This window comes from Thamnophis elegans, chromosome 11 (genome assembly GCF_009769535.1).
Source record: "Thamnophis elegans isolate rThaEle1 chromosome 11, rThaEle1.pri, whole genome shotgun sequence".
Taxonomy (NCBI): domain Eukaryota; kingdom Metazoa; phylum Chordata; class Lepidosauria; order Squamata; family Colubridae; genus Thamnophis; species Thamnophis elegans.
The window spans coordinates 8,886,996-8,902,286 of NC_045551.1; the positions used below are offsets into that span (position 1 = coordinate 8,886,996).

General features: G+C 42.8%; 1 protein-coding gene across 1 annotated transcript in view; it reads left to right on the forward strand.

Moving 5' to 3' along the window:
• Window positions 1-7,067: 7,067 nt before the first annotated feature.
• LOC116514602 (protein transport protein Sec16B) overlaps window positions 7,068-15,291 on the forward strand; it is an 86,053-nt gene continuing 77,829 nt past the window's right edge. The window contains exons 1-3 of the mRNA XM_032226214.1: window positions 7,068-7,249; window positions 8,217-8,566; window positions 11,070-11,155. Coding sequence (XP_032082105.1) covers window positions 8,286-8,566; window positions 11,070-11,155 — 367 coding nt within the window. The 5' untranslated portion in view covers window positions 7,068-7,249; window positions 8,217-8,285. The remainder of the gene's footprint in view (window positions 7,250-8,216; window positions 8,567-11,069; window positions 11,156-15,291) is intronic.

The window sequence follows — 15,291 nt, forward strand, 5'->3', positions numbered from 1 at the left end:
GGCTGCTTGGAAAGATGGTTTAAATTATTGGTGGACAGGACCACATGGCTTGAGCCCTGAACAGAAAAGGTGATCACATGCTTCAATGTTGGTGGAGAAGAAGAGAAGGGCTAAGGGAGGGGCCGGCTAGGCTTTTTATAACCTTTTCAGTCCCACCTCTCTGTTTCCTGCTCCTGTGTAAGAAATGTATTCTGATTGATTGTCAGACTCCCATGGGGCCATGCAGGGGCAGCTCTCTGGGCTGTGTTTTGAATCCAGGTTTGGTTGAGTTCTCAGATGCCATGTGGTCAGTTGAGTAAAGGGCCAATATTATCATGCTTTTAAACCCATCTCCCCTGGAGCTGAAGTGGAGAACTCTTTATTATGTAAAGGGACTAGCTTGGCCTTCTTAATGGCCCATTGACAAAGTGGGGATGGGCACGAAGCTACAGGGAGCTGTTCTGTCTTTTAAAACACGTTTCTTTCTTTTCACATCCAGAGAAATATTCTGCCTTTTCAATATTTCCTAGGATATTTCATTTTTCTGGGAGAGGCCCGGGTGATAACTTCCTACAATGCTTAAAATGGGATCAGAACTCATGGACTACTAGTTTCTAGCCTGATGCCTTAACTTATTATACAAAACTGCTTCTTGTTGTTTCTTAGAAACTACTTACTGTACGGTATTTGTATTTGATGGAATGAGAAGAGGTGAAGGAAATGGAAAGAGAATAGCTGAAAAACAACAGATGAAGAAAACACTTCTCCTTGTTCCTCTGCTTTCAATTGCCTTTTTCCAATGAAGGCTGCAAGACGTTTCAGCCTTCCCACAAGTTGTTTTTAACGTGATTTCCTTTCACCTGAACCTAACTGTAGGTAGACCTTTAAATGAAACAAGCCACACGAATACTTGAGAATGGGGATATGCCAGAAACACTGCTAACATTTTATACCTTCAGTATTTACATAGACTCCTCCGAATTCCATCCGCCGGCCAGTGTCGACTGGCGACTACCCGGAGGAGAGCCTTCTCTGTGGCTGCTCCGACCCTTTGGAACGAACTCCCCGTGGAGATTTGAACCCTCACCACCCTCCAGGCCTTCCACAAAGCCCTTAAAACCTGGCTGTTCCGACAGGCCTGGGGCTAAAGAGCTGTTGCCCCCGTCTTGAATGGTATGATTGTTGTGTGTTTTTAAATTATGTATTGTTATGTATCGTTTATTTTTTATTTTTTGTCTGTACCCCCCCTTCCCTGATTTGATTTGTTAGCCACCCTGAGTCCCCTTCGGGGGAAAAGGGTGGCATATAAATATAATAAATGAATGAATGAATGAATAAGTTCCTCCAGTCTGAATATTTCCTTCTGTTAATTGCAGAAAGATTTGATGCTGATGCCACAGGGCATGTTGCTGTTTTTAAGACCAAGCTATGCTTTCTCCTGCAGGTATTATTAGTGATATATAGGAAATCATAATCAGGCAAGAATCCTGAAAAATCTAATTTTTTTCTCTTAATCCTTCCCCTCTCTTTTAGTTGCCAAAAGTCAGGTAAGATTGAATGAGCAAGCAAAAACTAGCCAAGTATAGTTTAACTTCCTTTATCAGATTGCCTTGGTTCAAGAGCACCTTCCCAATTCCAGAATTCCAGGAGCAACCATTCACAAATCAGGCCCTTGTTGGATGAAAAGAAAAAATATTGTTACTCCCTCCATAACCAGCTCAGCAATCTTAGCTCTGTTATGAAGGCTGTTCTAACACTGAGGAAGGACTGATGGTTAGGAGCAGTGGTGGGTTTCAAATTTTTTTAGAACCTCTTCTGTAGGTGTGGCCTGCTTTCTGGGAGTGGCTTGCTGGCCATGTGATCGGGTGGGAGTGGCTTGCCAGCCCTGTGACCGAGTGGGATTGGCCAACTTGTAAAATGTGGTGAAACTCCCTTAACAACGCTCTTGCTTAGCAACCAAAATGTTGGCTCAGAAACTCTGGCATTTGAAGTATGCAAGTCTTAAAGCTGTCAAGTTACAAGACCCTTGCACCCCTAACCCTTTAGAAAAAAAACCCCAGGGATATTCAACATTGACAGCTTTAAGACTTGTGGACTTCAACTCCCAGAATTCCTCCTCCAGTCATGTTGGCTCAGGAACTCTGGCATTGAAGTGTGCAAGTCTTAAAGCTGTCAAGTTACAAGACCCTTGCACCCCTAACCCTTTAGAAAAAAAAAACCCAGGGGTGTTCAAAGTTGACAGCTTTAAGACTTGTGGACTTCAACTCCCAGAATTCCTCCTCTCGCTCTTCATCTTGATGATGTGCGGACGGGCGGGGGGAGGGAGCTGGAACCGGTTCTAAACGGCACTGTAGATTTGTGGAACCTCTTCTATAGAGGAGGTTAGAACTGGCAGGAACCCACCCCTGGTTAGGAGAAATAACTTATGAGCATAGTTCTATCTAAAGAACTTTGGATCAAGCTAGTGCATCTACATATTTTCTTTCCTTGACTGGTGTTCTTTATAAAGATAATTATGCTAGATGTACCATAAAAATAGATAAAAAATTGGTACATCACAAAATAGATGTACTAATGCAATAGAACAAGCTTACCCTTTTTAATGGGAAGACTACAAGGCTGATAGCTAACTATCCATTTTAATGTATTTCATACCATAAAATGAATAAAGTAGAAATAGCAAATTTGTCATTTCAGCACTTGGATTGGAGAGGTCAGGCAAACAAGAGAAATTAAAGGAAAAATATGAGTTCTCTTATGCTTAGTCAGGGTTTGAAGCCTTAAGTTCTGAATTGAGTTTAACAGAATACAATTTGTGCATTGACATAATATGCAGTATCAAAGTTTTAGGATTTAATGGCTGGTTCGCTCAATATACCAAGACAATAAATAAACAAAAAAACCACACACATATATATTGTATGAACTGTACATATATATTGTATGAACTCAGCCATTTCATGTGTAAATGTTTTTAAAGTGTTTCAATTAGAATGTGCGATTTAAAATTCTCTACATCCTATATGCTCTCTACTGTAAAATTAATTCCTTGCCTAATTACATATAATAACTGTACTCTCCATACTTAAGTTTCCAGCCTTCAGAATACAGATACCTTCATAAATCATATCCAGCATTATTCATTTCATTTGGTTAAAAACAAAACAAAACAAAAAACATTCTTTGGGGGAATTGTTCATGACTCAATTTAAATTACTGTCCTACCGACTTGTTTTCATACATCTCTGATTCTGACAATGTATTGTATCTGAGAAATGCAAGGAGGCAGAAAGGCTCCAAATTAAACCAGATGGACTCCACACTGTTTTTCCTTCTGAATTTCAAAACTGACAAATATTATCTGAGAAGTTCTTACTGCCACCCATGAATGTACAATGAGTCCAGGATTGGTATCAACCCCAGTGTTAAATGCAAAGAGAGAGAGAGGGGGGGGGGAAAGGGAGGGAGGGAGAAAGAGAGAGAGAGAGAGAGAGAGAGAGAGAGAGCAGAGGCTCTTGGAAGTGTAGGAAGTTATCAACCAGGGGTGGGTTTCTCGCCCCGTTCCAACCGGTTCGGTTGGAACGAGGCCGGCGGCATCCTCACGCACGCGCGCGGTGCGCGCGTGCATGCGCACGGTGTGCGCATGCGTACTAGCATCTGTGCGATGCTCCAGCTGCTCCTGGAGGATCGCGCAGGCGCTGTATGCGTCCTGCGCATGCGTGGAAGCGCAGAATTCGGCAAAACCGGGTAAGGAGCGGGTGCGGGCGCGCGCGGGCGCGTGGGCGCAGGGGGGGCCTTCGCCGTTCCCGGAAGTTACTTACTTCCGGGTTCGGTGACCAACCGGATCGCAGGGACCGGTGCGAACCGGTTGAAACCCACCCCTGTTATCAACCCAGCCCTCTCCCAGAAAAATGAAATATCCTAGGAAATATTGAAAAGGCAGAATATTTCTCTGGATGTGAAAAGAAAGAAGCATGTTTTAAAAGACAGAATAGCTGCCTGTAGCTTCCTGCCCATCCTCACTTTGTCAGTGGGCCATTAAGAAGGCCAAGCTAGTCCCTTTACATAATAAAGACTTCTCCACTTCATCTACAGGGGGATGGGATTAAGACACTTTACCCAACTGACCACATGGCATCTGAGAACTCAACCAAACCTGGATTCAAAACACAGCCTAGAGAGTTGCCCCTGCATGGCCCCATGGGAGTCTGACAACCAATCAGAATACATTTCTTACACAGGAACAGGAAACAGAGAGGTGGGACTGAAGAGGTTATAAAAAGCCTAGCAAGCCCCTCCTTCAGCCCTTCTCTTCTTCTCCACCAACATTGAAGCATGTGATCACCTTTTCTGTTCAGGGCTCAAGCCATGTGGTCCTGTCCACCATTAAAACCATCTTTCCAAGCAGCCTCCATGTCTCCAGTGTCTTTTTCCCCACTTGGAGCCAAACCCAGAAGGACATTTCTTCCAGCAGTTTCAAACTACAGAAAAATATGCTGAATGGAGAGCCGCCCGGCACTTTGTAGGAAAGCTGGCTGCACTGATAATTCTCCCGTTTGGGTTTCATAATTCATGGCTTTTATTCGTAGATGGGAAAACGGGTCATGATTTCTTTCTTTCTTTTTTTTTTGAAGCAGAACTTGAATATTTTCCCCCCTTCAAATAGACAAAGAGGTTTGTCTCAAACCTCACTTTGCAACATTGACTGCCACTCTGCCTCCGCCAATACATGGCAAGCATAAATTATACACAGCCTTCAAATTTCTCGACTACTGGAGTGACCTTCTTTCAGGAGTGGGTTCCTGCCAGTTCTAACCTCTTCTATAGAAGAGGTTCCACAAATCTACAGTGCCGTTTAGAACCGGTTCCAGCTCCCTCCCCGCCATCCGTCCCACATCAAGATGAAGAGCGAGAGGAGGAATTCTGGGAGTTGAAGTCCACAAGTCTTAAAGCTGTCAAGTTTGAACACCCTGGGGGTTTTTTTCTAAAGGGTTAGGCGTGCGAGGGTCTTGTAACTTGACAGCTTCAAGATTTGCACACTTCAATGCCAGAGTTCCTAAGCCAACATTTTGGTTGCTAAGCAAGAGCGTTGTTAAGTGAGTTTCACCACATTTTACAAGTTGGCCACGCCCACCCAGTCACATGGCTGGCAAGCCACTCCCACCCGGTCACATGGCCAGCAAGCCACTCCCACAAAGCAGGCCACACCTACAGAAGAGGTTCTAAAATTTTTTGAAACCCACATTTTTGCATTTCTTTGTATGGCGACCTAAATTTAACTATCTAACTTTTCCCTCACTCTCAGCGGGTAAAGAAGGAACAGCTCCGGCGGGGAGGAAGAATCCCCGCTCAAAGTTTCCGCTTAACTGACGTGGCAAAGGAAGCCTGGGATAGCGCCTATTCTAATGTGCCGATACAGCGGCCGAGCTTGCTACTGTCAATGGGATGCAGAAGCATCTGCAAAAGCGTTTTGCTTCAGTGGGAGACTTTGTAAGTAATCTCTGTGAAGGTATCAGTTAAGAAGAATTGTGGAGATTTTAAAGGTGAAGCAAGGGAAAGATATATAAAACGAGATAGAAGAACAGATATAGAATGAATTTTGTCTCTTGAGAAAACTTTAGTTTCTTTTGGGGAGAGGGAGGGAGAGGAAAGAAAATAGTTCTTTCCCCCGCAATGCTTGTTTACAATCATATGTGGATAAAGTTTTGTTCCAGCTAAGAATTAGCCCTTGGTGAGACTATGTTCCAGAGGTGGGTTCTTACCAGTTCACACCTATTCGGTAGAACCGGTTCGTCAAATCTACCGAACCGGTTAGAAGAGGTTCCACCAGTGGACCCGGAAAGCAGGCCACACCTACAGAAGAGGTTCCAAAAAATTTTGAAACCCACCACTGGTCCTTGGATAGGATTATTCTATACTACCATGCTCCTATTTATAAAACTCAGTGCCTCTGTGAAAGGTGGGGATGACTACTGCGCTTGTGGTGCAATCAGAACATTGCGTGTGTTGAAGTTGTTTTAACGCAAACCAAAGATGCCTTTTAAAAAACAAGTTTGCATCCTATTCTTATGCACGCCAGTGCTGTGTGTGAGGTAATTTAAGGTGGTTCTGACAAGTGTCGTCGGCATCTTCATATCCGGTCACGTGGGCGGCAAGCCACTCCCATCCGGTCACATGGGTGGCAAGCCACTCCCATCCGGTCACATGGGTGGCAAGCCACTCCTACAAAGGAGGCCACACCCACAGAGTAGGTTCGAACAATTTTTGAAACCCACTACTGCTATGTTCAATTTATCTTCAATGGTGATCTGCATGGTGATCTACCTCCTGTTGTGATTAACAATGTGAACGGTGTGAATTTAAGCAAGGTGGCTCATTCAGTTCTGGACCTGTGTCCAAGGTTGAATTACTTGCTCCATTTGCTATACTATGTGATAGAAAAAAAATGCAGTATCACCTAAGGAAATCTGAATTAGAATTTCTTTTTTTTTCTCTATACCTGCATAACCTAGTTACCTAGTAACCATGTATTTCAGTTCAATGTGAAATCATCAAGCATTTTGACTGGATTTCTGTCGGTACCCCATAGTATGTCCTCTGTCTCTGATGTAATCAATTGGGCTAAGAGAAGGAAGGACTCCTGGATTCATTCTCTTTCCTCCCATTGACTCCATAAAGGCAAGTTGCTACCTTCTCCAAGTCTCTGTCCTCCATCCTTCCCTTTCTGCTATAGCTTCACCTTGAGGACACCTGTTCTACCTGGCCAGTACTCACTAGGTTTTACCTGGCCAGTACTAAGTTTTCAATTTAGAATAGCTTTTGGAACAAACCTGAGCATCTTATGGCTCTTGAAGCAAATTGCTCCAAGCCATTTGTCTTTCATTATAAAAACCCAAGAATATGTAGAAAAGGTTCCTGAAGATGGGGGAACCCAAATAATCCAACTTTGCTGGGCAACTTCCCACGTCATACTACTCTACCTGCCTTTTAAGTGATGCAAAATGCACTAAATATTTAGTTTGTTTGGAAGGATCCAATGTATTGTTTACAAAGGTTTAAGGTGCCCTTTGCTCTGCTCAGTCAGGATTATTACATTGTCCAGGACTTTGACACCAGGAAAGAACTGAGAGTGCTCATCTACGGTGGGTAGAAACTTGGTCAGGTATCCACCCATGTGGCAAATGGACTTTGACAGCTGTCTTGGAGACGGAGAAGTACCACTGAGGCTAAGCTGAAAGAACTGGAGCTGGTGGTCTCATTTCTAATAAAGGTATGTGCATTGTAAGCAGGAGTGTTGTGGCTGTATAAGACATAAGATAGCATTGCTCACTCAAGTTGTCCTGGAGTTATCCTGTAGCATTTTACCTCATTTTTTTCCCCTTGCTCTTTTGGTATATGAATGAAATAGGTTTCACCATACACAAATGTTAGAGCTGCACAGAAGACAGGTTTGATAGAGAGGGTTGCAATCAATAAAAATGTGTTGTCAGATGTTTGTGCAATATCACTCCCTGCTGGTTTAGCAATGTGATTGAATGACTGATGTATAGATAGAAGGTGGTCTGTGTATCTGTATGAACCTTTTAAAAATGGACTAAGAGACCAGAAAGATCTCAAGTTTATTCAGCCTTTAGGGAACTGCTACAGATATTTTTTTCCCCAATAATAGTGATATAATATCGTAAAGATTAAACTGAATGTCAGGAAGTAATCAGATATCTGATGTTATCATTAATTATTACTAAATAATGAAAGTATTTATCAAGTCACTGTTTTCTGATAAACCAAGTGGGATTTGTTGTATAATTTTGAAATAATGTATGTGGATTGGCCTGATTATAACTCTTTATTTTCATTTAGCGTTAAAGTTACCAATGTTAGATATCAATTAGTGTGAAAGCTAATTGCAGTATTAAAATCTTGTAAGAATTCTGTGCCTAGGGCATAACTTGTTTCTTTAACAGTAACTTCATGTATTTTCTATCAAACTACAAAGAGGTGAATAAATATTAACAATCTCATATATTCTCTTTTCCAAAGGGGGAAAAGGTTTTTTTTTTAAATCCTAATTTATAAAGAAGTTATAGATATGCCTCTATAGCAAGAATAGTCTTCCCTGGAGCCTTTCTAGACTTATAACCACGAAGGCAAAAGCCGTTACAGTTTGGCTGTCTTGTTTGGAAGAATGCTTCTCTTCATTGAACCTACTGCCTTTTGATTTTTTTTTATATTTATAGGAAACCAAAGAAATGTAGATACTGAACAAAATCTAAATAAGAACAGTCTTTGATAAAAAAAAGTCCAGAATGGACTCATGGATGCCACCACGACAGCCCCAGGACCAAAGGAGGTGTGGAGCCTGGTTTGAAGGATATGGAAGAAGCCCATGGAGGGAGGCCTACCATAGTCCTCCACCTCCACATTTCAGGCATGAAGGATACCACCCTGATTTCCAAGTTGGACCTCCGCCTTGGCTAGATACTCAGCACCACCATCCAATCCGTCATCCAAGACTCCAGAATTATACTAGACCAAACTCCAGGGCAGAGTATTACGAAAGTAGCTATCCAGACTGGTCTTATACAAGGTAAACCTCACATGAAAAATAAGGAGTGACAATGTTGGGAAAAGATATAGACAGGCAGCACAAGGAGGTCCAGATTGTGATTCCAGCTGGTTCTAAATCATAGCCTAAAGAAATAAAATCCTCTGATTTCAGAAATTATGGGAAAGTGTGTGTTTTTATTGCAGTTGGGATTGTTTTGAATCTGTTTCTCTCATATCTCTAGAGCCCTCCATGGGCTCCTGAATAAGGTCACGTGCCACCATAATAATCTTAATTGTGACCTTTTGGATCCTGCAGTGTGGCTGAGCAGCAGGGGTGGGTTTCTCGCCCCGTTCCAACCGGTTCGGTTGGAACGGGGCCGGCGGCGTCCTCGTGCACGCGCGCAGTGCACGCATACGTACTAGCGTCTGTGCGATGCTCCAGCTGCTCCTGGAGGATCGCGCAGGCTCTGTATGCGTCCTGCGCATGCGTGGAAGCGCAGAACTCGTCAAAACCGGGTAAGGAGCGCGGGCGGGCGGGTGGGCCCTTCGCCGTTCCCGGAAGTTACTTACTTCCGGGTTCGCCGACCAACCGTTTCGCGGGGACCGCCGCGAACCGGTTGAAACCCACCCCTGCTGAGCAGGAACATTCACACAAAATCTATTTATTTAGCCTTGTTGACGTATTTAGCTTCTCTTCATCTTGAAAAGTTTTAATCTTAGATTAATTTTTAATCTGAGATCTTTGATCTTAAAAGTTGTATTGAAAACTTTTGTTGACAACACCACCACCACTTTATTTTGGCCATTGAGTGACTATGGAGTTGTGGCTTCCCTGCCTCGTATATTGCTTAATGTGCAATTCCTTGTATATTGTCATGATTCTCTTGCCTATACTGTATATTGCTTAATATGCGGTAAATATTTAGTATGTTTTATGTGGTCTTGCTTATTGCGATGTTCCCGTGGGTCGTCCATGAGGCCCATGTGGAGAAAAGACAGGACATGATCTTTCTCGGGATGGAGCGACCCAGATTGGGGGTCAGGGAGCCCCTTTTATTGAGATAGGACAAAGGCAGGAGGAGCAATAGGATGTGATTAAAAACAGCCTGTAAAAGTATAATTTCTAATCTACTACTCAGGGAAGTTCTGTCTATATATGGTCAAATCCTGGGCGTCATTGGTAGGCCACATCTCAGGATGTTATGTTATGAACTATCAGGATGTTATGGAGTTTTAGGAGTTTGTTTTCTCCTGTGTGGTTCAGCGTGGCTTTGCATGCCCTGGTATGAACTGGGCCATGGGTGACCCACACCTACACAAAGAATTATGTTACAACAGCTTATCTATTCTTTGCATTGAAACAGTTGTTTAGCATTGCATGTTTTATAGATTTGCCTGTGTTTATACAGTATTATGTCCAAATTAATGTACTGTTTTCCCCTTATCTTTGAGCATAATTATAATAATAATAAACTAGAAATTAATATTTCCGATCAACACTCCTAAACACAAACAAGAAATCAAAGGAACAGCTACCCAACGTTCAAACCAATCCATTTATGTATAATTGAAAAATTATGAAAGTGAAAAAATCAGGGCCAAGTTATTCACATAATGGAAGCTATAATTTCCTGCTATTATTTTAATCAGGCCTTTGTATCTCCTAAATTAGAATGCAAAAGCTTTGTGGTTTTGCCAATTTTTTTTACATTTCACATCCTTCAATTTGTCCCAACTTTTTGTTAGTGCTGCCGTTACTTATTCTATTGTCTTATAAATCATGGAGATCATCATGGAGAAAATCTATGTAGGCACTAGGAATTGAAAGTGACTTGATGTCCCATAATCAATAAATAATAATATGTACTAGTTTCTGGATCCATTTCTGATGAACTATTTCCATTTTATACAAAAAATATAGATAGCCTACTGTTGTGGCCCAGTAGGAGCCATTGGAGCTGCCACCAGACTCCGACAGCGAGGGGCCCTATGAGTTGGCTCTGGAGGATGTGGAGGACCCTGGACAGGGTTCCGACTCCGAGCAGGGCGCAGAGAGGCTGGTTGGCCACCAGGAGGCACCTGAGCCTTGGACCAGTGGGGAGGAGACAAGGGAGAGTGAGCCGGACGCCAGTAGTGAGTTGTTCCTGGATGCACGCCATCGAAGAGCTAATAGGCGTCAAGGAACTGTTGCGCAGTTACAGGAGGTAATTGCACTCAGCTGGTAGTCAGCTGAGCTCCAGACTATAAAAGGACTGCTTGTGCACACTCCTCTCTTGCAGAAGTCGACGCAGGAACTAATGTTTGAGAACATTATGGTGAGCTTAGCAGGCTGGATTGCTGCCAAGCCTTATCTGTGCTGGATTGCTGCCCAAGCTTGTCTGTGATGTGTTGCTGCCAAGGACCTGTCTGTCTATTAATTAAATGCCGTAACCTATCTTTGGCTCGGAGTGTGCTTGGGTGTGAAACGAGGGGGGTCAGAACAGCCTATTAAAGCAAATTTTTCTGCCTCTTATTTGGATCATTCCTTTTGGATTACTTTTCAGGCAAGAATATGAAGAGCTGCACCATGGCTTCGTGGAGAACCCTGAAGGGTACCAAAGATTCAACCAAGGACATCCAAGCAAAAGATGTACTGCGTTCCCCCATAGGAAAAATGGCTGAGAACATTATGGAACTAAAATATCTTTCTCTAGTCTGGTGCCTTCTGGGCTAAAACAATTTATAATTTCCAACCAGTACTGGCAAAGACCTATCCGTATAGGAATAATGGATATTGGGGAATGCTGAAGTAAAGTATAGGGTGTGCTTGCATTTATGTGTGTAATAGGAAGTCATCTGTAAGTTTTTTTTATTCTTTATGCATTCTTTGTATCAGTGGTGGGATTCAAATAATTTAACAACCGGTTCTCTGCCCTAATGACCAGCTGGGTAGGCATGGCCCGGTGACCATGTGGGCATAGCCAACTCAAAGTCACTCACGTCGATGGGTGCTTTGCTTTAGCTGTTACAATGTAATAAGGGTTAACCGGAGAGGCAGTTTCTGTAAGCAGGGCAATAAAGATTAGGCTAGAAACAACACCAGAATGTTTCCTTCCTGCCTTCCTTACGGGATTAGCCCTGTAAAAGTGGAAAAAACCAAAAGGAGATTTCTTCCAACAACTGATCCTCCGAACTGCTTAGAAAGTTAACAACCGGTTCTCCCGAATAGGTGCGAACTGGCTGAATCCCACCACTGCTTTGTATATTAGTATAGTGAGGGACTAAAGTTTAGAATGGTTAGAGTTGAATGTCCTCCTGAAAAGGAGACAAATGCAGCGGGCGTGTGAAACTGCAACACTTAAGTATTTGTAACTTACTACAAGTATTTGTAACTTAGTACTAACATTTAAGATTTGAAAAAGGAGTTTGTAATTCCCTACTTTTTGGGCCAGATTTTGAGACTGAGGCATGGCAGCCAGCGTGGTATATTTCTTATGGTCTGGAGCCATGATGGCAAACCTATAGCACACGTGCCACAGGTGGCACATGGAGCCATTTCTGAGGGCACGGTGAGGCATTGTCCTGTCAGCTCCAGCACGCAATTTTCAGCCTCGATTTTTGGGCATTTTTCTCCCTCCAGAGGCTTCAGGAGGCTTTCCTAAAGTCTGTGGAGGGCAAAAAACCGCTCAACGCACCTCCCGGAAGTCCAGAGGCTTCAGTGAGGCCTGAATGCATGCTGGGTGTGTGTGTTGTGCGCGCATGCACGGGGGAGCACATGCATTATGAATGTGGGCATGCTCCCCCTGCTTTTGGCACGCCTTGACAAAAAGGTTAGCCATCACTGGTCTAGAGACTCGAGGATTAGAGAGAATTAGAAAGACTCGGGTTCAAGTCTACCCTTGGCCATGAAATTGCTCTGGCTGAGATGCAGAAATGGGTACAACATAATCCATTGGAATGCATAAAAATAATGTTGAAATCATGTTTTCTTTCCAGGGTGCATATATTCAGCATGTTTTCAAGATAGCAAATAAACAGCCAAATGCCATCTTGCTAATTGGCAGAATAAGAACAAGCAGAGGGAGCTTTTACAGTTTTTACTAGCCTCGGTCTCTCAATATATAACAGAGAGAAACCCGCTCTTTGGGGAGCAAGCAAGAAATTGGAGACCTCTAAATGAGAACAGCAGCAGATAATTGACCAGTTGCAGAACTGTTTCTGAACACTTGGCAACTTTTTTTTTTGAATTTTTATTTTATACACATAAGCACATCAACAGAACACATAAACACATTAACAAAAATAACCACATAACTTAAAAACAACATAGGAACAATAAGTTCCATCGCATATCATACGGCAGTTCCGAATCGGTTTCTTTGCAGTTAGTGTTTTCCCTTCTGTACATTTCTATCTTGCATTCATAATCTCGTTATTCATTATCCATTTTTATATACATTTCTTTATTTATTTATACTTAGCTACTTATGATCCAGTATTATTTACCTATATTGTGCTTTATATTTTTACTGTCATTTATTCTCTTACATACAGTTATAGGTATACGTTCACATAGTTATTCTTTTTCTTTGCCATTCTTATATTATTATTATTCCATTTAAAAGGTTATAATATAAGGTATAATTTGGAATGTATTGTTTACCATCCTTCACACCTGCTATGACACCACCTTATTTTCTCTTTCCTTTCTTTTCTCCCTCTCTCCCTTCTCTACTTCCTTCCTTCCTCCTCTCCTTCCCCTTCTTCCTTCCCTTACTTCTCCCCTACTCCTACCCTCTGTCTTCTCCTTCCTACCCTCTCTCTTTCTCTTTTCTCTCACTTGGAAACTTTGAACCAGTCACTCAACCCAACCTAACTAACAGAGATGTTTTTGTAGAGAAAACTAGGTAGAAAGTGTCAAATATATGCTGTCTTCAAGTTCTGTAAAACTGGTGATGTAATATAACAGCAAACATTTCAGTTTCTTATCTCGATCTCAGTCTTGAAATCTTCCTGGAATCACGGGTTAAGTCCAAAATTCTATTTCAGTTCTGTGGTTCCATTTTTAGGATTAAATAGTTCACATTTCTGTCTCTTTTCTCTCTCTCTCTCTTCTCCTCCCCCTTTAGCTTAGCCCAGTGACGTGCGGTCAGCTTTAGGCCTAGTGAGGCACTTTTTAGACTTGTGGACTTCAACTCCAGAATTCCACAGCCAGACATGCTCAGTTCCGATTTAAAGCGACAGCATTTTTCCCCCTTGCAAAATAAGTTTTCCCATTCTTTTTCTTCTCCCTCCCCCTCCTTCCTCCCTCTCTCCCTCCCTCCCTCCTCTCTCAAACAGACACACTCACACAGAGAACTCTGATTCCTCTCTCATTCACACACTCTCAAACACAAACACAGAAGTTGGATTGGATATATTTTCCAAAGGTTTGAAAGCAGCTCCTCTGCCATACCCCCCTTCCCCTGCTGTCTTCCGATCAAACTTTTTCCTCCCCTATCGCCACACACGCACCTTTTCCAGCTGTTTCAGAGATGATTTCAACTCTGCTTCTCCGTGCCCTGCCCTGCCCTCCCCTCATGAAAGGCCAGAGCTCTGTCAGACTGAGCTACTTGCTCCCAGAGAACTCTAAAAAGCCTCTAAAAATGCCCTCTACAGGAGGCGAGAGAATATGTGCCTCATTTGCATAAGGAATTTTTTGCTTGTTAACCCTTGCTTAACTCTTAAAAGGCGAAAAATTCCTTATGCAAAAGAGGCCCCTAGTTCTCTGGCCTCCTCCTATGGTTAACACAAAGTACTGTTCCAAGTCACTGTGAATCTGGCAGCAACTACCTTGGCTTTAATTATTTAAAAAAAAATTCTTTAAAATTCTTTCCTTTTCCTCATGACTGGTGGTGAGGCCACGCCTCCCTTGCCTCTAGTGACTGCACGTCCCTGGCTTAGCCTTAGTCTGGATTCCTCTATATCTTTTCAACTTCGTCCTCATTTCTATAATTCCTCTCGGTTCTTCTCAAGGCATTTCAGCTGCAACAAGCATGGATGCTATTTTTCTTCATTAATTTCTACTTCCCTTTGAAACTTTGAAAAACCACAGGTAGTTCTACTTACTTCTAACCTCATTTAAAAAGAACCATGGGCCAAAATTTTACACACACACACACACACACACACACACACACACACACCAGTGGTGGGTTTCAAATTTTTTTAGAACCTCTTCTGTAGGTGTGGCCTGCTTTGTGGGAGTGGTTTGTTGGCCATGTGACTGGGTGGGAGTGGCTTGTAGGCCATGTGACTGGGTGAGCATGGCCAACTTGTAAAATGTGGTGAAACTCACTTAACAACGCTCTTGCTTAGCAACCAAAATGTTGGCTCAGAAACTCTGGCATTTGAAGCACGCAAGTCTTAAAGCTGTCAAGTCACAAGACCTTTGCACCCCTAACCCTTTAGAAAAAAAACCCCAGGGGTGTTCAAACCTGACAGCTTTAAGACTTGTGGACTTCAACTCCCAGAATTCCTCTTCCAGTCATGTTGGCTCAGGAACTCTGGCATTTGAAGCACGCAAGTCTTAAAGCTGTCAAGTTACAAGACCCTTGCACCCCTAACCCTTTAGAAAAAAAACCCCCAGGGGTGTTTAAACTTGACAGCTTTAAGACTTGTGGACCTCAACTCCCAGAATTCCTCCTCTCGCTCTGCATCTTGATGATGTGCGGATGGACGGGGGGAGGGAGCTGGAACTGGTTCTAAACGGCACTGTAGATTTGTGGAACCTCTTCTATAGAAGAG